Source organism: Myotis daubentonii, chromosome 7 (genome assembly GCF_963259705.1).
Source record: "Myotis daubentonii chromosome 7, mMyoDau2.1, whole genome shotgun sequence".
Lineage (NCBI taxonomy): Eukaryota > Metazoa > Chordata > Mammalia > Chiroptera > Vespertilionidae > Myotis > Myotis daubentonii.
In genome coordinates, this window is record NC_081846.1 from 63,777,116 (window position 1) to 63,794,941 (window position 17,826).

Consider the following 17,826-nt stretch of genomic DNA (forward strand, 5'->3'; position numbering starts at 1 on the left):
AGGAGACAAATGCTTTTGCTTTCATGCATCTTCTGTAGATCAGTCCTTATTAAAACGTTTTTTAAAAAAATGCTAGTAAAAATCACTATGCACACAGATTCAGTTTTCCATCTCCTCCTGGACTTGCACAGTCCCATCCATCAGCAAAGCGTCCTTGGAATCTTCAAGTTGTCCCAGGGCCTCGGTCTGGAAATAGATCCCGCAGGGTCACCCTAGAGGGCGCACTGCTTACGTTGTCCGCAAGTAACCAGACAGCGCTCGCTCCCTGGCTCCATAAAAGGGGAGGAGGCGGATCAGTTTCCTTCTCTCATTGAGAAAGAAGAGGATTGGAAGGCCGAGCATATAAAGCCGCGCAGAGAGCGTGAAACAAAGCAGTCGGATCGGAATTGGACTTGGGAAGCGCGGTGTGGAGTCAAGCATAAAACTTGTTGGAGGGGAGTAACGAGCCTGCTCCTCCAGCTCTCCTTGTCTGCGCCGCGCTTCAGGGATTCCCACCAGCCTTGCGATTTATTTTTATATCTGCTTTTTTATATAGAGAGAAATACATATATATATTTTCCTCTTAAGAGAAAATTCCTGTTCTAAGAGAAAATAAGACAAGATCAATGAAGGAGAGAAGAGCCAGCCAGAAATTATCCAGCAAATCTATCATGGATCCTAATCAGAACGTGAAATGCAAGATAGTAGTGGTGGGAGACAGTCAGTGTGGGAAAACCGCGCTGCTGCACGTCTTCGCCAAAGACTGCTTCCCCGAGGTGAGTGTGGCCGGCCGGGGCTTTGAGGAGGGGGGCGGCCCGCGGGGTACCCCGTCTCCAGGTGGGTTTTCCTTTTTGCTTTTCCCTGTCCCTCTATTTTTTTTTTTTTAAGCTGTCTTTTCCACCCCTTATTACTCCCACCGGTTAGACTGCCTGGAGAGGGAAAGTGGGCAGGAAGCGTTTTAGGGGTTGGGACGCGCCTGCACATTCTGCTGCGAGCTCAGAAACTTGTCCGGTCATGTGTGCAGAACCCGGGGTTGGGAGATTTGGATCCTCATGTCTTGGGGAGCCGGGTGGGGCGAGCGGGGAGGCAGGGCTTTAGGAAAAGGCCTGCCTGTTTGGCGTGCGACCTGATGTGTCGGGTATTTTATTTTTAATTGAGGAGGCAGTTTTTCAGAGGGGGGACTTGCGGCGTCGTGCCTTTTAAGATAACCTCTTTGCACTCTTCTGTCCATTTTGTTCGTCCAGAATTACGTCCCTACAGTGTTTGAGAATTACACGGCCAGTTTTGAAATCGACACACAAAGAATAGAATTGAGCCTGTGGGACACTTCGGGTAAGAGTCAGCGGACCGCGTGGTGCTCGGGGCGGGTTTCCAGCCGCGCTCCCGGGTGCCTGGCGGGTCTGGGACCTCGCGCCCGGCGGCTTCCCCGCGCCCGCCGCCAGCGCTCGGCCGCCCCTCGGTTAAGGCGACCTTTTCCGAGGGATTCCCGAGGTCCCTGCTGGGTGATAACTTTGCCCCTTCTGGTTGGGGTGAGCAGATGGCAGTGGGGAGAAAAGAGCGCTGTGTGCCCGCAGGGTGACCCCGCGGCGGGGACCGCTCGTAGCCGGGTGGCCAGGGAGCGGTTGGCTCGCGGGACTCTCTGCCCGAGTCGCCTCGCAGCTGCCAAAGGGGCTCGGTGTTGCGTGATGCGTGCACCGCCTCGGAACCACCTGGCTCCCGGCGGGCGCCCCTCCAGGATCTAACCTGCTGATTTTCTGGGAGGCGGGGAGCGCGGCGGGGGTGGTGGAAAGTGGGAGGTGGGAGAAAATCCCCGAAGCGACGCAGTTACGTTCGGATCCCGCCCCTGGCTGGGGGGGGGGGAAGCGGGGGGGTGGAAGGTGGGAGGGGAGAGGAACCCGAGCCGGGGCCGCCGCGGCGCTCGTGACGCCTACAGCCAGGAATGCGCTGGCGGCGGGGCAGCACGCGGCCCGCTGGTCCCCGGCCTCCTCTCCCAGCCGCCGCCCCGGTGCCGACCTGCAGATCCGAGCTCCCTCGCCTTCCCCAACGCCCCGCGCCTCTTGGTCACGCTGGCCCCCGCCCCCGCCCATGCCATTCCCCCCTGACCCCTATTGCTTCACCCCCGCCCGCCTACGAGGCCGCGGGCCGCACTATTCGCCTTTGACCTTCCCGTCCAGTTGAATTATTGACGTGGTGGTGAATTCGTTTCAAGGATCTGGGGGTCAAGACCGGTTATCACCTTCCCACGCGCCCACCCATCCACCTGGTGCGCGGTGGTGGTTGGGGGCAGGATTCCAGCACACGGCTTTTAGGGGTTCCCGCTGGGTCTAATGCGGTAAGGGCACCCCCCCCTCACCCCCCGCCCAGGAATCTGGGTCTGGGATCCAGGCGCCCGCGGCTCCTGTGTGCGGCTCCCGGGAGCGAAGGATTGAGGTTCTCACCAAGGGCATTGCCTCTGGAGGAGGAGGAGCCAGCGCGCAGGCTGGGTCAGAGCCCCCGCGCTGCTGTGTGCAGCTCCGCAAGCAGCTGGGCTGCCGCCGGTGAAACCGGCCCAATCCCGGGTGAAACCAGCGCGCAAGTGCCAACACGCAGGTTTTGCTGTCAAGCTGGGAGTAGCCTCCTGGAGGTGCTTCTGGGCTGTGCGAGCTCCCCACAACCTTGGGCTTTAACCTCTGCAGCCCCGGAGGGACTCGGGGATTGGAGAGCACCGGGAAGGAACCGGCCTGACAGGGTCGCCTGGGGCAGTCCAGGCACAAAGACCCGCGGGAAGTCTCGCACGAGCGCCTCTCGTGGTCACTGCCAGGTGCTCTGAGTTGTGCAGTGAGAAGCGCCGATTTTGTCTCTCCCTGGAGAGCCAGGCTCTTCCTGGAGCCTTGCCAAGGGCAGCAGAACCAGGACCTCAGCGTGTTTTGTATGGGGGATGGCACACAGTCTCGCAGCTGCAGGGAAGGTGTTGCTAGAATGCTAGTGTTTTCTTATACCTCAGTAGTTCCTCTCATCAGCGTTGTTACAGAGCCCCTAGTACTTAATGGGATCTAATTCCCAGACATATCAAGGTATTTGTGATACCTGGTGGGCAGGACAGCTGGTTTGGAACCAATAATTAGCACTAGTAATCCGCTCCCCCCCCCCACCCCAACACACACACACACACACACACACACACACACACACACACACACAGGTTTGGACCTAATGCAAGGTAAGAAGTATTTAGGCAGTTAGGTGTGGGGGTCTGAGTCTGATCCAGTCGTTGATACGAAGCTGTGCTTAGATCTTAGCTACTGGTTACCACCGTTTCTGTGTACAAATCCCCTACCTCCCTGAGTCTCATTTCATTGTCTGAAAAAAAGAGAATCGAGAGCTAGATAACGTGCAGGATCTCTCCCAGCCCTTTGCTTCTTGGCTTTAGGACACCGGACAAGCAAGTCTTTTTGTTTCCCAGGATGTTGGTTGGCTTCTGCTCTCAGTCCCAGTGGACCTGGCATTCCAGTGCTGGGGTTTTCACCACCCACAAAGCCAGCCAGGGTCTGGACAGAGCCGCTGCTTCCTGGGGGATTTAGGGAGGAGACTCATTTAGGTAGGGGAGGGGCACGGGTGGGCTCAGAGGAAGGAATGCTGGGTTATACATGCCCTGTCTCAGGCTTCAAGAGTCACCGGACCACCAACGGAGATTTCGATTAGGCCCCCAAAGGGCTAAATTGACTTTTTTCTTTTTGGCAGAAAAAAATGACACATTGTTTCTCAAAGGCTAGAAAATAAAAAAAATGTGGAGGCTATGCTTCACATGTGCAGTAAATATCAATCACTTCAGATATTTTCAAGTATTTAATTCAAACTTTCTGCATACATAGCATCATGTCTCACACACGGTAGTCACCCAATAAAATATGTTGCATGAACAAATGAATATGCATAGTTTCCAAGGAGATCCGATTTCCTGACATTTATTACCACTGAATTATCTGTGCACAAAGAACGTCAACTTTATAAATATTGCCTTTCATCAAATTAAAGATAATCACCTGAAATGAAGTCTGTAGTGAGATAATCACTTGTATTTTTACTTAATGAAACAAATCGGATGGGTGTTTAACTAAAATATAAAGGTTTGGAAAAACTGTGATTAAGAAAATATCATGGCAAAATTATTCCATAATGAAATCTTTGCTCCAATTGAGGTTTATACAAACGGAAAAAAAGGCATAGTTAGAATTCCATTATGTTGTTTGTGAGGCAAAATATTAGTTAATTAAACACAGTTACCAAGCACTGCTTAAATTCTAAAATAGACTGTTTCCACCAAAAATGGTTTGCCATTCATGAGCAAAATACATCTAGCAAGAACCACTGCATCAGCAGCTAATCATTTCAAGTGTCTTAACATTTTTCCATTGCAACTCGAGCTTTTCATGGCAAATTTCTAAACAGGATTAATTTTTGATGAATGTTTGACATTTTCTTTGCCCACTAAGATATTTGTTTAGTTCAGGTTGTGAAAATAATTGCATGTGCCTTATGCCTCATTATACATTTATTTTTTTCCCAATTGCTATCAATTTAACTTTGGAAATAAGATCTAAACCAAGTCTGTAAAGTCCTAAGTGTCAATTTTATTTTTCCTTTCTAAGACATTGTGAAAGTTAGAGATTTATTTAGGAAAAATTAGATGTTCCTCACTTCACTTACTAGTATATAGGGAGAAAGATTGCATAAACTTTGTCCTTTGAATGGCATGCTCCTCGTGTTTAGCCTCCTAGCAGAGGGGTAAACATTCAGGAACCAGAAGCAATTCTTGCCTTATCTGGCTTCCATACTTGGAAGGCTTCTCATACAGGGGTTTCCTTTCCCCACAGCAGTCATACGATATGCACAGGCAAAGCTCTGCCAATTTGGGTGTAGGAAAGAACATCAAGTGCAAGCAGGCTATGTAGGGTCTTTTTGCACCAAGAGAAAAGATAATTCATTCCCCACTTTTTAAGGCACAGAAACTTAATAGTGCCTTCCATTCTCTTCTCTAGCTCCCTTCTCTTTTTCTGCACCTATTATGTGCAGGCCCTGTGTGAGGTCTTAGAGATGCAGTGCTAGTTTTAAAAAGGCCCTGCCCCCAAGAATCATTTAATTCAGGTGGGGTGGGGAGAAGGAAACTCTCCCCATTTAGTGTAGCTCATATTCAACTTATGATGAGGTTCTTGCATCAAGTGCCCTGTTCTACCTGGTTACAGTGTATTTCCATTGTCAGGCAACCCTAGTGCTGACAGATAGACTCTCCCGCCGCCAGTGCACACACCAGTTAAAGTCACCACAGTGGCACTTGGCTAGTTGATTTCTGATGGTTACTTAAAGTCACTCCAGCCCCTCTGAAAGTAAACAAAACCTTCTTTGAACTAAAGCCACCATGAATCCTCTAAAAAGTGGTAGTGGGCGGGGGGTTGGGGAAAGGGGCTAAAGATAGCCTTTGGATACAGATCCATAATTTCTTGATTTTATTGAGAAGTATTCCCTTTTCATTAAGAAGATGAACATGTTTATTAATATTTTCAGAAATGACCCAAATAATCTTCAAATTTACTCCATGAGTTTCTGCAAAACCATGGGACATGGTATCAGCATTTTGAGGTGATGAGTTGAGATCAAAGTAGTTCTACTATCTATCATGTGCTTCAGAGTCTGCCACATTTGCCAAGCATGGAAGCAATTTGTAGCATGGAGCTAATAATAGAAGCTTAGTCATTTAAGGATCACCATATCTTTCCTAAGTGATTTGATTGCAGTGTAATTTCAACGCATGTGATTTAGGGAATAATAGTCATTCATGCCAGCTTTTAACCAAGGCAAGTTAATGCACATTTTATTTCAGGCATATTATTAGTTTTAAAATACTCAGTTCAGCTGCTAAAATTCCCCCACAATAACGATGCTGTTTCCTCATGAATACTCTTTTGAATCTTGTCATGATATAAGCTTCTTTTAGGCCCTATGTGCTAAAGTTAGTACTTCCTTATTAGTTTTTAACATTATTAGCAGAGAATATAGTTGTCTTTAAATTTTATACTTAAAGGAAAAGGGAAGAAAAAAAATCTCAATTCATGGTCTGACTTTAAGGACAAACTCTTTACAAATAGAAGTCATTTATATTGTTATATCTATAGCTTATACATAAGTTTAAAGAATAGTCTCTGTGACAAGCTTTCTATTGAAATATTTCTTAACAGGAATGGAAATGTTCAGCTGTGTTGGAGATTAGTGTATAATTAATTCAGAAAAGCAGCTTCAAAAGAGATCACTGGCCCCTCTTTTGTGATTTACCATGTAAATTAACACATCAAGGCAAGACATATAGAATAGAAAGAAGTATAAAGCCAGTAAGCAGTTTTGTTGTTGTTGTTAGTTTTTTTTTAGGGCATTGTGTGTGCATGAACTCTGATGAATGCTGTGGGAACAGGGTGGGGACAGCAGAGCAAAGCTGAGCCCTCAAGGCACTATGAGTCTTGTCTTTGGTTCTTTAATACTTGTTTATAGGAGGGGGAGTCTAAGGTTCTAAAGTTGGTTTCACCTATCATGAAGATCCAAAGAATTGAAGGCTAGAGGGCTAGCCCAAGCCCGTGATCTAATGCCTTCCTTATCTCCATAAGATGACCCAGTCTTTAACATCCCTCCCACTTGGAAACAGCTTACATTTATTTAATGATTCAAGGAAACCAAGATTCTGAAAGCTGAAGTCTAACTTAACCTTGTTAGAGAAAGACAGAGAACAAGCATTTACAAAGAAGCCAAATACTCATGGGTGATGTGTTTACCAAGGGCAAAATTGCAGAACACCAGTTCGATCATAAGGTAGTCATGATCCCAGGGAGCTTAGAGTTTCAAAATGAGGTTCAACTCTTAAGCTTTTATCCTGAAACTTTGTAAGACATGTAGATTAAGAAGGCAAAACAGAGAGCTCTTAAGTTTGGATGGTGATTTTCAATAAGCAATAAACTATATTTGGAGATTTGTCCACCATGCAATGATTTCAGCTTATACTATGGATTTTTAAAAAGTAAGGTATAAATTCCCCTTCTAAGTCTACATCTGTCTCTAGATCCTCAGTTAGTACTAAGTTTTCTCCAACCTAGTTTCTTGCTAAGTTGTACATTTCAGTGAGGCATCCATATTGGTCATTTTGATGGCAACTGAAATAACCAGATTTTTCCTTATTAATCCAGTTCTTTTGCATGTAGATATGACACCAGGGATCAATAGTTTCTCCAATAAGCTCATGGTATCTGGTGGGCTGTGCTAAATGAATTAGTTGTACCTCAGCCATTTTCAGATGCCTTGTAAATGTCTTCTCAGTTACTATCTATTGGCAACTTGACTCAGAGACACCAAAGCAAATTCCCATTGACACCGAATGCAACTGGGAATTCTCAGAAGTTTGACCAGGTTTTGTGTAAATTGGTTTTGGAAAGTGAGCCTGATATGGCAAGGCGAATTCACCTGTGGAGCTCTTCTCTGAGGAATCAAGTATTATATGGAACACAGTCTTTAATCTGTTACTGAGGAATAATGCCATTAAAAACTTTTGTTCATATCTACCCTTATCCCTAAAGCTCTGTGACTTACCATAGTTCCACTTTAAGCAGAATGTTTGGATTCTAATACTTTTTAAAAGTCTAAGCAAGACCAGGAGTTTAGGGCAACCACTTTATTTACAGCCCCAAAATAGCGACCTTATTTCTACCTCATTGACTTTCCAACTATGCATCTGCATTGCCCCAAGAAATAAAAAATATTGATTCTATCTTTATAGCAACACAAAAGTGCCCCCATCCACGTTTTCATAAAATCTGTTCATAATTCCAGTGAATCTGAACCTGTAAAAGAAACAAAATACTCTTCTTGGGAATGTTTGTTGCATATTTGCGGGCATGGCATTTGTGGGGCACACTACTGGGGAAAAGAGTTCAGAGTCCCCTACTGTGCCAGACAGAAACGTCCTGCTCAGACTTGATTCACATGGTTGAGATTGTTGCTAATTTGGAGCTTTCACTCTCTAGATGGCATGAAGAAGTGCAATCCGCTGATAGCTGGGCAGATCATAGTCTCGTGTGTTTGCTGCTGTTGGCACAGAGATTCTGTTGGTGGCCACTGAAAATACCAAAAGTTAAATCTGTTTTCTTTGCCAAAAAAAAAAAAATATGCAGTATTTCTAATTTTATTGTTCTTGTTAGGAATTTCTTAAGGGGGAATGGAAAGTTTTTAAATTTAAGGTTCAAAAAAAAGAAATATTTAGGAAATACTCAACTAGAAGAGTTTTCAGTTCTCAGACTCCTATTATAGAGACTCACAACATTTGAAATGGTTTTACAAAAGGTTCCATAAAGCCTGCCTTAGGGCATGAATCTTCTCACATATACATTCAATGATGTACATATATGGTATGTTCTATCTTTGTGAAAGGATGACGTAAACAGGCAGGTATGTCTGCAAAATTAGTTTCTGGGTGAGGCACTTTGTGACTCTTCTTGGGCTGGAAATTTTGTTCTCATGCAAAGTTAATGATCTTGAAGACAAAGATGGGTAGACCTGATGTTTCAAAAGCCTTTTAGAACTTGGCCGATGTTTGCCAAACTTGAGGAACTCAGAGCACCATAAATGTGCACTTATTCTAATCTGCACCCAAGCAAAGAGATTTTTTTTTCTTGTTTTGTTTTGTTTTTGTTTTTGTTTTTGTTTTGATGTGGGGTGCATATGTGGCACAGTTGTTTCTTTATAATACAGAGTTTTCCTGAAGTTTTCTCTTTATGGTCTGATCAGTTCATTAGAAAGGACTTGGGAATAGTGCTGTGTGTTTCAAGTTTCGTCTGGCATAATAAGAAATGCTGCAGCTGAGATTTCCATATGCATGAAGCCTATTGCACATGCTGAGAAAGAGTTTTATTTGAGAAAGCTCAGCTCAGGACCTAGACAAGCATTTAGCTGAGGTACATTCTTGGGGTACATACATCAGTACCCGCTGTGCACGGCAGTATGCTCCAACATAGTGAAAAATGTGCAGCACTCTTGTGTTTAGTTCTACAGTTACCCTGGAAGCTTTGCACCTGCATCTTTAAAAATATATATATAGAAGTTAATGTGTTGCTGTTTGGCTTAACAGACTGTTTTAAGACTTTTCAGGAGAGATGTAGGAGTTAAGGGCACGCATTTTTCCCATTTCATGGGCTTACTTTCAGCCCTTACTTTGGTGTCACTTCTGCCTCCCATATTGGTTCTCACTTCACAGGGAATTCCTGGAATTCCTTTTCCCTTTTTCTTGGCCTGTGAGTTGTACCACACATGCCTGTGATTACAGCGTGCACTCTCCAGCTTTGCTTTCCTTTGTGCAGTAGCATGGGCTTTACAGAAGAGAACAGGGAAGAATCCGAATTGCTTAAGCAGAGTAAACACTGTTAAGTTACACAGGATCTTTCTTTTTTTTCCCTGAAGGTTCTGCTTAGCTGTATTGTTAGATTTTTATTTATTATTATTTTTTTTTACTATGAAAAAGTAGAGGCAGTAGATTTTCCTATCCCAAAAGATAGGAAAGATCTTTTGGGATAGGAAAATTTTACCCCACCCCAAAATATAATGAGTAAGTGGTCTTGTGGTCTTGTTATTTTTAATGACAAATTACTCTTGTAGTTAGTGGTTACACAAATTATGCTTATAACTAATAAATATGGGGATCAGTTTTATTGCCACTTTGGACACTCCTATTGATCTAACAGAAGTGAGAGGACAGGATCACTCCTAATCAGGTCTTGTGAAAGCTTTTAAAAAGTGCCTCTTTGTGGGTGGTGGGCACCCAGTGCAACACACAGATCTTGTATCATAGAAGTATATGGTTGAAACCTGTATGATCCTATTAACCCATGTTACCCCAATAAATTTATTTTTTAAAAATTGCATCTCTACACTGTAAAGCAAGGTGGTTTATTTCTCATGAACCTTCACATACATACTTATTTTCATTCAAAAAATTAAACCAAATGAAAACATGAACAGAAACAAACCTCCATAAGAATGTGGTATCAGTCACAGTTCTGTTTCATCTTAAGTCGGGACAGTTTCTACAGTTGCAGCTATGTGGGCTGACTCACTAAGCACACAGAGCACATGGCTTGATTCTAGGAAGCCATAGTCTCCAGGCGGGACAGGGCAGAGGGCGGAACACTGAGCCGGATCCCCTTTGTGGCTGATAATACGTGGGGGAGGGAGACCCAGCACAGAAACGGCCGGGCCGGAGAAGTATTCTCTGCAGCCAGGTGGTGAACTAAATTATGAAACCACTTTCTTGGTAGTCCCGATTTTCATTACTCTATGTTAACACCTTTGTAATTCTCTGGCTGTCTTTCCTAAGTTTTGTAGTTATTTGGAAGATGGCCCCCAATGTTGTGCAGAGCAGTTGTGGGTCTGAGATTGGCAGTGAGCACTCTCACCTCATGTTCTGAAGGTATAAGGCACCTGCAGGTGCTTCTCCTTCCAAGTTCAGGGCAGATTGAGGCTGGGAAGTGAGTGGTTTCCAAGAAAGGGGATCTCTGAAAGCCTGGCTAGGTTTCTGACAGTCCCCACTGTTGGAAAGCTCTGCTTTTATGGATCTGGGGTCCTCTCATCTCCTGCTAACTCTGAAGAGCAGAGGAAATCCTGGGGTTCATGGTTGGTATTTGGATTTCCATTCTATGATCCAGAACTTTCTGACTCCGTATTTGGAAAGCAATTCCTTAATGTTTACAGCTGCAGCTCTGTCAAAGTTAGACTTTGGACACAAACAAGAAAGGTTGCAATTCAGAAAGTCGGCACCTCACATAACAAATATACCCACACAGAGCCATAAGCCACCTAATTTCTGATGCCTCTCAGTAATGTTTAAATTAGTGAATTATGTGTGTTATTCTCTTCACCTCAGATTTCTTTAAATGGCTGAAAAGGCAGGAGCTCAGCTTATCATTTTCAGAGTCATCCTCATTCTAATACACCTCGTTATTTAAAATGACTTGATTTTGAAAGAAACTGAAACCTTTAAGCATTTGGAAAATGTCTTTCAGTTGTCAGCCTGCTTCTAGGTGTGGGTAGGGAGCTGGTGCAGCTCATGAAAAATTCTGGCTCCGATTGTTTGTACTTATTCATACACTTTCTTCCTGATTCCTAGAACATTTCCTTCTTCCTTGATTGGTAGACACACCTTGCTTGCATTGTCACTGTCCACCTGTAAAACAGCTCAGTGTAAAGGCCACAGTGTCTCTGGGTTCCTTAGTGACTGCTAGGGACCAGACTCTACTGTGAACAGAGGCTGGTGCACCCTAACTGCAATGACTTCTAGAACTCAAGAATAACCTCACATATTGTTTTGCTAGATTATTTTAAAAGCTTCTTTAGTATTTCTCTCCTCCTGACTTTGACTATCAAGGTTTTGATTTATCAGGAGACAGCATGTCATGTTTTTCTGCTAGAAATGGAAGGATATGTCAAAAGGGAATTGATTTTCAAAAAGGCTTTGGTGGTTTAGATTTGACTCTCTACTCTGGAGTCAAATACACATGCATACTTACACACACACACACACACACACACACACACACACACACACATTTATATATATCCCCTAATAAAATGATTTTCATATCATGCCTGTGCAATGTCAGTATACGGAAAATGATTTAAAAAATAAAAAGCATTGACAAGCTGCATTTGATTGTATAGTCACACTATTTTATAATAATTGGCCTCGTGTAATTGCCCATCTTTTGAGATTCCTAAAGGAAAGGGAGAAATTTTCTAAATGGCTAGAGGGTTCTGTGGTTAAATTAATTTGCTGGTAACTTAAACCTTTTGGGTGCCCTGGATTTAACTCAGGCCAAGATCCGTGGATCATGCCTCCGTGTCACTCTCAGAGATGGAAGTGTGTAAAAAAGTGACGTGATCCAATGTGGCATTTATTACAGGGTTTGGTTGTCACAGGAAGAGAAACTGTGTAGCATTTGGGGGTGAGTTTAAGTAAGCAAGCTCGCAGGTTGATGGCTTATCCAAACTTGTAACCTTGAGGTAGAGTACACAGATGCAATGTGGTTGACTGTGGTTCTCTTTGAAGAGCTGAACCTACCTTTCCTCCCTCCCCGACTCACCCTTATCGGATTGTCAGAGTGCTTTTGAGTTTTGGTCTCTTTCCCAAGAAGTAGCTCCATTTATGGTGCTGGCTACCACTCAGCTTTTAATAGCACCAACACAACCATAACCATCGTTAAGACTTACTGAGCCCTTACTAAATGGGCCTATTTAATCCCAGGTAGGTATCCTCATTTATGAATGAAGAATCTGACGCAGAATCCTAAAGCAACCCTGCCCCTCCTTCAGTGGTGGCGGTGGGTGGGTTTGCATTCTGGACCATCTGGCTCCAACAGCCTTTGTGTTTCACCCTGATGCCTGATCTTCACTCTGAACCATGCAGATGTTAGATCCCGGCTCTTCCCTTTGGAGTCCCATCAGATACAAGGGAGGCTTCATTCCTCTTCTGGCAGCGATGCATATATTACTACTCAGCCTTTGTTTGTGTGTTTTGTTTTGTTTTTGCCTTAATTACCAAAAATTAGAGGAAGTGGGAGTGGAACCCCACCCCCATGTGATATTCAAGGGATTTAATTCAAAAGGGCAGGATTAATGCATGACAGGCAAGAGATTTTCATCTAAAAACTGGTGTATCTTTGTCTCTTCCAGGTTCTCCTTATTATGACAACGTCCGGCCCCTCTCTTACCCAGACTCAGATGCTGTGCTGATTTGCTTTGACATCAGTAGACCAGAGACTCTGGACAGTGTCCTAAAAAAGGCAAGTGCTGGAGAATGATGACACGGTTCAGTACCGGCCCATATATAACATAGGAACATGAAGTGGGCTGGGGAGCCCCAACACTCTACTTCAGGGGTCCTCAAACTATGGCCTGCGGGCCACATGCAAATACAAATATTGTATTTGTTCCCGTTTTGTTTTTTTACTTCAAAATAAGATATGTGCAGTGTGCATAGGAATTTGTTCATAGTTTTTTTTTAAACTATAGTCCAGCCCTCCAATGGTCTGAGGGACAGTGAACTGGCCCCCTGTTTAAAAAGTTTGAGGACCCCTGCTCTAGTTAATACTCAGCTGTGTATTTTGGAGTTAGAACACTACAAAGGACACTTTTACACTATGTTAGGGTTCCCATATGTGTCCCCAGTTTTAATGATGAGCTTGCTTAAAATTGTATTTCATTTTAAGAAACAAAACACCCCTTTAAGAGCCTCTGAGTTTATTCTTTGGGCAGAAATGATATTTGATGACTGTCAAGCATGTCTTCCTTCTGTCCTTCCTTTATTTACCCTATAGATTGTGTCTTAGTTTATAGGTTTATGTTTGACCTCAACTCAGATAGTAAAAAGACTGCAATAGTAGCTGTTTTAAGAAAGAGGCTGTGTCTCAGTAATGATGTTAGTTATTAGAAACAGAAATAGAACAAATATAGGAGGAACATGGGCGTGTTTCCAGACATTAGACAAGGTGACTTGTAATTAGGGAGATGTCAGATGCTAACAAGAACAGTAGTTGTAAACATGTTCTGATGATAACATACCTGGTTTCTGGAGGTAAAAGGACCTAAGGAAGCCCTGGACAGAACCAGGGGGAGGTCAAGAGGAAGGGGATCTATTGCAGGTGGGTCCCAGGTACTGAGAAGGCCAGCAGGAGGGAGGAGCTGTCCTGGGCCTCCACCAGTCTTGTACTCAGCCTCTGGGCAATTACCGAAGCCATGTGCTTCAGCCTGTGTTCTCAGTCCTGGCCCTGAGCGCTGTGGGGTTTCAGAATCGGACGCTTCAGTGGAGCGCCCTCTCTTCTCCATGCACTAAGGCTTACACAGAGGATATGGTTGAGAACAAGGCAGTGTCATTATAACATTTTGTGTGTTTTTATTAATTTATACCTCTTTATCATGTTTGACTGTTTATCTTTTGTGTCATATAAAATTAGAGTTTGAAGGTGAATCATCGCTCTTTACTAAACATGTTAAACACAGTTATCTCAATGAATGTGCTTTTCTACTTTTTAACTTATCTATGTATCACAAATAATGCTAATGTTTGTCAGGCTTAGGCATGAATACACCTTTTCTGTCTTCAGTGCTCTTAAATAGTTGCTAGACATGCAGAGGGAGGCCAAAGTCATTACACAGCTGAAGAGCAACAAAACAGCATGCCTAGTGCTTGTCTGTAGGTAAAAGAGATTGCTTATTTACTGGAGTTTTTACTTGATGTAGCATCGGGTTATGCATAATTTATAATGAAAAGCCGCGCTCCTGTTTTATTTTGCTTTCGTCCTCTGAGACAAAATGAATAGTGACATTGGCCTTAAAGATATTAATGAGTATGTTTTACATTCGTGTGAGGTTTAAGGCTCCTGATAACCCCTGTTATGGTTTGTCTTGATTAATTGAATCCTTTAAGTCCTCGAATATCAAAGAGGTTAGAGTGGCTTAAAGCAGGATAGATTGTATTCTTTTTTTTTTTTAATTCACCTTCCAGTTCTTAACTCCAGTGCCATTCAGCACATGGTAGATGTTCCTAAATAATTCTGGAAGGGATAGGAGGAATGAAGGGAGGGAAAAAAGGAGGGAGGGATTGGTGGATAAATTGGGCTCTTAGGGAAAGTACATTGCTCCCTTCACCCACGGGTGTAGTTGGGAGCAGAGTTCTTTGCCCACAGTACACCTCTAGCTCTAGAAATGTCTCCTCTGATGGTCTTCGGAACTACTCCTGCAGGATGTCCTTATTATCCAGGATTATATTCATGACTTCATCATCCACACTCTTCTGCGAATTCCTCTTTTGGAGGCACAGTTATGTCTTAATCATCTTTGTAACCACCACAATATGTAGTACAGCACTTAAATACATATTTGTGCCTGTGGGAGGGGAGAGTCTGGAGGCGTGGATTCCTGATCTCAGCCCCTCTAATCCCTCTTCCCCAAGAGCCAGAACTTTCCTGTGAACACTCTGAACTCCTGACTCCCATCCTGATGGTTATCTCAAGTGTGAGGAAGTGAAACCATGAAAAGATATCCATTTGCTCTTTAAATGGAGGAATCCCCTGGCAGATTTTTCTGTAGATTCTAATAATTCCTGTTAGGTCACAAAACAACTAACCCAACGTTGCACTAAACTGAAACGTTTAGCAGCTATGTAGCTTAAAACTGACTCCAGGGCATATGAGCCGCAGGACCAGATGCCTCTCTGAGAGCCCAAAAGGTGGGACTCTGCAAGGCCGTGGTCTTGGTTGATTTGGCCACTCGAATGGAAACTTCTTAGGGGCAGAATGTTCTGTTTATTGACTTTATCTCCAGTTCTTGAAATCTCAATACCGATTCCATCACATGGTGGCTGCTCCATCTTTCTTGATGGGATCAGTGAATGCATACCTGTGTTTATGTTTGTTACTTCTTATTCCCAGCCGCCCATGCTGGGACGTGTCAGCTCAACAATCCAAGGATGTAATCACTTGTTACAATATATAATTATGCTTAAGGCACTTTTATCTTTCAGAGATACCCCGATAATTAAGATATTACTGAAGTTACCTTCTGACAACACCCAACAAGTCTCTTGCAGTAGGGACAGATACTGAGTCACAAAAATAGAGAATAAATAATAATATGCGTAAGTCTTCCCCAGTGGATCCACTTGAGGATGTAGTAAAACTTAGTATTACTTAGGAGGTAAATGCAAGTTTGCTTCTTCATCTGAAGTGAAGGTTCCTTTTCAATGTCCTTTATGAGTCCCATTCCCAATGTCTGCCAGTGGAGAAATTGTTTCTATTCTGTGGGTGTCAGCGCTTTGCTAATGTCTCGTCTTTTCCCTCAACAGTGGAAAGGTGAAATCCAGGAGTTTTGCCCCAACACCAAAATGCTCATGGTGGGCTGCAAATCTGATCTTCGGACCGATGTCAGCACGTTAGTGGAGCTCTCCAACCACAGACAGACACCAGTGTCCTATGACCAGGTATGTATATGTTGTCCGTGTACCAGTGTGGGTTTTAAAAAGGACAGAAATGGAACATCACTCATAATAAATAAAATTAACAGGTGCCACTTTTCTTAAGGCTCAACCAGTGGTCAAGTCCAAGAGCAAGACCCTTTTCTAAGATGCAGAATGAGCACTATGTGTCCAGATTGGCACCATCTGTAGACACAGATGAAGGGGCTGGTGCTTTGGGGCCTGTGCCTTCACAGGGAAGCATCTAAGCTCCTTGAGGGCAGCCCATAGCTCAGATCAGTGTCAAAGGCCACAAAGTGATCGGGGGCAAAGTTTGGCTGAAAATGTGATACTTTGGCACTGAACCCTCCCAAAAAGCTTTCCAAAATTGTTTCAGTGGTTTATTGTATAAGGATTCATGTGCGTATATGCATAATAAGACAAGTTTGGGAAAAATCTTTTAAAATATGAATGTTCTGGCATTTAGTAGAGCAATGACATCTTTGATTACTGAGTATATGAACAGTAGGTCATATGCTTCCTTGTATATATCCGTAGCTCCCACTGGATTTAAGAGAGAATGGGGTCAACATCGGTAGTACTCTTTAAGAGAGTTCATCTTATTTTACACTCAGCAGCACAATAAAAAACAACAAAAAGAGAAAGCCTTTGACAGTAAAGTAGAACACTCAATAAAACTGTCTTTTACAGATTCATCACTTTTTCAGGTGTTTTTTCTAAGCATTTAGAAAAGAGGAGACTTGGTTTTAGAAATTTATTCTCTCAAAGCTTACAGATTCTAAAGAGAGTTCATGTTGAAAGAGCTATATATATATATTTTTTAGTATTCATTATTTTAAATGCTGTAGTCTTTGTCTTGCATTTCTAATTAACAAAAAATTTGTTATTTAGTAAACTGTTTTGAGGCACACTTCCTTATTGTTCAATTCACTGGGGTGTATGGCCCATGTTTAGAAATTACATATTTTGTGTTTACTAATGAGATGGCATAACAGTACTATTTCTTTCATCAATTTATTTTGGCCCTAAGACTTAATTCCATACATCTCAAAATTGGTTCTGTATTCTATTCTTTACCAGGGGTTTTTTTGTATAGCCTATTGACTAATCTTGATTGTTATATACACTCAAGAAAATTGAGTGCCCCATGAGGTGCTGGAACAAGCTAGGGGCCGAATCACCCCTGCTAGGAGCATGTGGAAAATGCATCATTTATATTCATGATCTTCAGCTGCCTTTTTCCAATAGTAGGGTCCTCTGAGTAATTCTATACTTTGCTGTGACCTGGAAGACCAGAGATTCTAGTTACTCTTGGTTATAGTTGATAGTGAAGATGAATCACCTCCTTAGCTTCTCTCCTACTTCTTTGAATCATACTAACTGATGCTCTGGGCCTCATTTAGTGATGCCCAGTGACAGCCTTTTGCACCTCTAGGGTGTCAAACAGCATCTATTGAGTGATGAAAATTGTGCATCTTAGGACTGGTTCTTGACTGCAAATATTTATGACATGGTAAAGAAGGCAGTACAGATTTAAAAACTGGCATTTTTTTTTTTTCAGCAACACTTGGAAAATTCAGTTAACATTAGAAATGCTTTGCAATGCGTTATTATTTAGAAGACACTTATAACTTTTCCCAAAGACATATTGCTAAATACAGTCCCTTCTTTTACTTCTCAGGGGCAAATATGGCCAAACAGATCGGAGCAGCCACTTATATTGAATGCTCAGCACTACAGTCAGAAAATAGCGTCAGAGACATTTTTCACGTTGCCACCTTGGCGTGTGTAACAAAACAAATAAAAACGTTAAGCGG

General features: G+C 43.1%; 1 protein-coding gene across 1 annotated transcript in view; it reads left to right on the plus strand.

Moving 5' to 3' along the window:
- The first annotated feature begins 318 nt into the window (after positions 1-318).
- RND3 (Rho family GTPase 3) overlaps positions 319-17,826 on the plus strand; it is a 27,349-nt gene continuing 9,841 nt past the window's right edge. The window contains exons 1-5 of the mRNA XM_059704882.1: positions 319-755; positions 1,224-1,311; positions 12,712-12,821; positions 15,881-16,015; positions 17,690-17,826. Coding sequence (XP_059560865.1) covers positions 606-755; positions 1,224-1,311; positions 12,712-12,821; positions 15,881-16,015; positions 17,690-17,826 — 620 coding nt within the window. The 5' untranslated portion in view covers positions 319-605. The remainder of the gene's footprint in view (positions 756-1,223; positions 1,312-12,711; positions 12,822-15,880; positions 16,016-17,689) is intronic.